Source organism: Bactrocera dorsalis, chromosome 6, assembly GCF_023373825.1.
Source record: "Bactrocera dorsalis isolate Fly_Bdor chromosome 6, ASM2337382v1, whole genome shotgun sequence".
NCBI lineage: Eukaryota > Metazoa > Arthropoda > Insecta > Diptera > Tephritidae > Bactrocera > Bactrocera dorsalis.
In genome coordinates this window covers 8,569,280-8,571,785 of record NC_064308.1, presented here as the reverse complement: position 1 = coordinate 8,571,785, position 2,506 = coordinate 8,569,280, and the positions used below count along the sequence as shown (strand labels likewise).

At 32.2% G+C, this 2,506-nt stretch overlaps 1 protein-coding gene across 1 annotated transcript; it reads right to left on the bottom strand.

Moving 5' to 3' along the window:
• Positions 1-322: 322 nt before the first annotated feature.
• On the bottom strand, positions 323-1,355 carry LOC125779192 (uncharacterized). Its single transcript, XM_049459835.1, has 4 exons — positions 1,043-1,355; positions 768-924; positions 561-666; positions 323-506 (listed from the first exon to the last, which is right to left on the bottom strand). Exons 1-4 carry the CDS (start codon positions 1,154-1,156, stop codon positions 389-391), a joined length of 495 nt encoding a protein of 164 aa, XP_049315792.1. The 5' UTR covers positions 1,157-1,355; the 3' UTR covers positions 323-388.
• Positions 1,356-2,506: the final 1,151 nt, after the last annotated feature.

Genomic DNA, 2,506 nt, shown 5'->3' with positions numbered 1-2,506 from the left:
ATCATACATACTTACAATATGAGTACACATGTAAATATGTGCGTATGACATTCCCACACAAACAATGCATACACAACCCAGCAAGAAGACTATACGTTATATAATGCCATAAATCTGCCGTATAACTATGGATAGTATGCGTGAAAAATTCGAATAGTTTACATCAGTTTGTACAGAGGCATGGGAAGATTCTATCGCATACTTTGAATACGTGTGAGTTGTCTATCCTTTTTCTTTGCATACAAATTTACCATCACTTTGTCATATGCTCGTCTCTTTTTAACCCATGGTAGGATGGTATAGTAGTTTGATGGTAAAGTAGTATGATGGTAAAGAAGTACGATGGTAAAGCAGTACGATGGTAAAGTAGTATGGTATACTTATCCTTTTATCCTACTCCATATAAAATAAAACAAATACAGGTTATTTTTATTTTTTTTTTATTTTTCCATTGCATCCATACATTATTTAAAAATTGCACCTGCTTTGGTTGTTGTTGTTCCGACCTGGAATTATAAAACATTAATTATTACTAAAATTTTGGAAAATAAATAACTTACCGTTTATTTAAAGATAATTTGTTTTGGCGGTACCTATTGTGGCTAAGGTTCACCACTCTTCTTAATGCCCGTTCAAAACCTGGCCGTCCTTCCATTACAAATACATCTACACAAAAAGAGGAAAAAATTTTATAATAAATATTTTTAAAGAAATGCTATGGCAAATTAATTTTATCTAATATATTAAAATTTTGAAAATAAAATTACCGAATAAAACTTCATTAACAAGTTTAAGCTTGTTAAGCGCCCGTTTTTGTTTCCTTCCATCAAAATTAAATTCAAAAAGGACATTGTCGGTAAAGATTTTTCTCATTACCTCATCTACGGATGCATTTGCTCCTTTTATTTGTTGAAGATAAATTTTCTGTGAATTTAAGGAATTGAAATGTGTTAATAGTTAAATTACCAAATAAAATTTTTAATTAACAAAGTATAAGAATAATACATACTTAAATAATAGCATAGTAAGAGCAAAAAATTACCGTTTCGTCAGCAAACTCTTTGGAATTTAGTTTATCTTCGAAATCCAGAGCGGCGTCTAGTGTGCAGATTGGTACTCTTGACGCTATTTCAATTTGCATGGGAAACGATTTCATATTTAAAAATAAACAATAAAAACAATAAATAGTGATTTATATAATAAATACTTGCCTCAATTTTGTCGCTGTCAAAGTGTATAGCTGACTACAATATTTTTAATTCTTTTTTTTTTAACTAACGATTAAAGGTGCGCGCGCACGTCTATTCACTTCACAAGTTTTCACACAAATGTGAGAAATGCAGTTTTCCACTTTGTTATATACTGATTACTTCTACTGATTACTTCTACTGATTACTTTTACTGATACTGATTACTTCTTATATCAAACGACTACAATGCTATCTGCATATAGCACAACCATTCTTGTAGCACAACTGTGGAGGGAGGGAGTACGAAATATATTCCCAACATGTGACCTGTTTTCACATTCACGTAAATTTTTTTTTTTTTTTTTAAGATTTGCTTATGTGTTGGTGAATACGTTAGCGAAGTTTTGCTGGGAATATACATACTTACATACATGCATTCACATGTCGATACGTCACCCGCAAAAATTACAAATATTGTTCTACAAAAACAACAATCGTTTGAAAAAGCATCAGAAACCAATATGGCAGCCAAATTGCCGACGTCAAAATTTATAGTAAATTACACAACAACAAAATTTTCATTCATGAACGCAAACGTACTTTCAAAAAGCATATTCGATTCATTCATAAAGGCAGACGCCATTACATCTCCCCGAGCATGCCTTGGCTACAAGCGTCTTTTCGCGACGATTTCAACAGCTAAAAATCATAAATTGAATATATTTCTGAAATTTTAAATCCCGGCTAAGTAGTACTCGGCTTAAATGAAAATCAAATCTTAACAGCCTATATTATATTTTGCTGCATCTCACGGGCTTTTTTTTGAAATACATAGAAATTATTGTACCACTCGCTTAAGTATCCACACTCGCTTATGTGCCGTATTATATATTGTTATTTTTACAAACTACAAACATTTGTATCTTTGATTGTGGCACATAACCGGGATTGACTGTATTTGTCAAGGAATGTAAAAAAATAGTTTTGTAATTCTGAAATATTTTTACGCAGCTGCGTCGATATATATGCATGCTCACGCACAAACATACATATTTACGCTGGTTTGTAGGCGAAGCTGTACAGCGGCAAGGAAAGCGGTGACAATCGGTGGTCATTCGTCTATTTTTTTTGGGCACAGCTTGGATTTTCTACCAACAACACAATGTTTGACTTTTTAACAAAACGTGAAGTTCGGCAATTTGTTGTCCGTGGCAACGGAGTTTTTGTATGAAACAATGGGTGTATATAAATATTTACACACAAATTGGTGTGTAGACAAATTTGTTTACATGAACACAAAATTACATACATACATA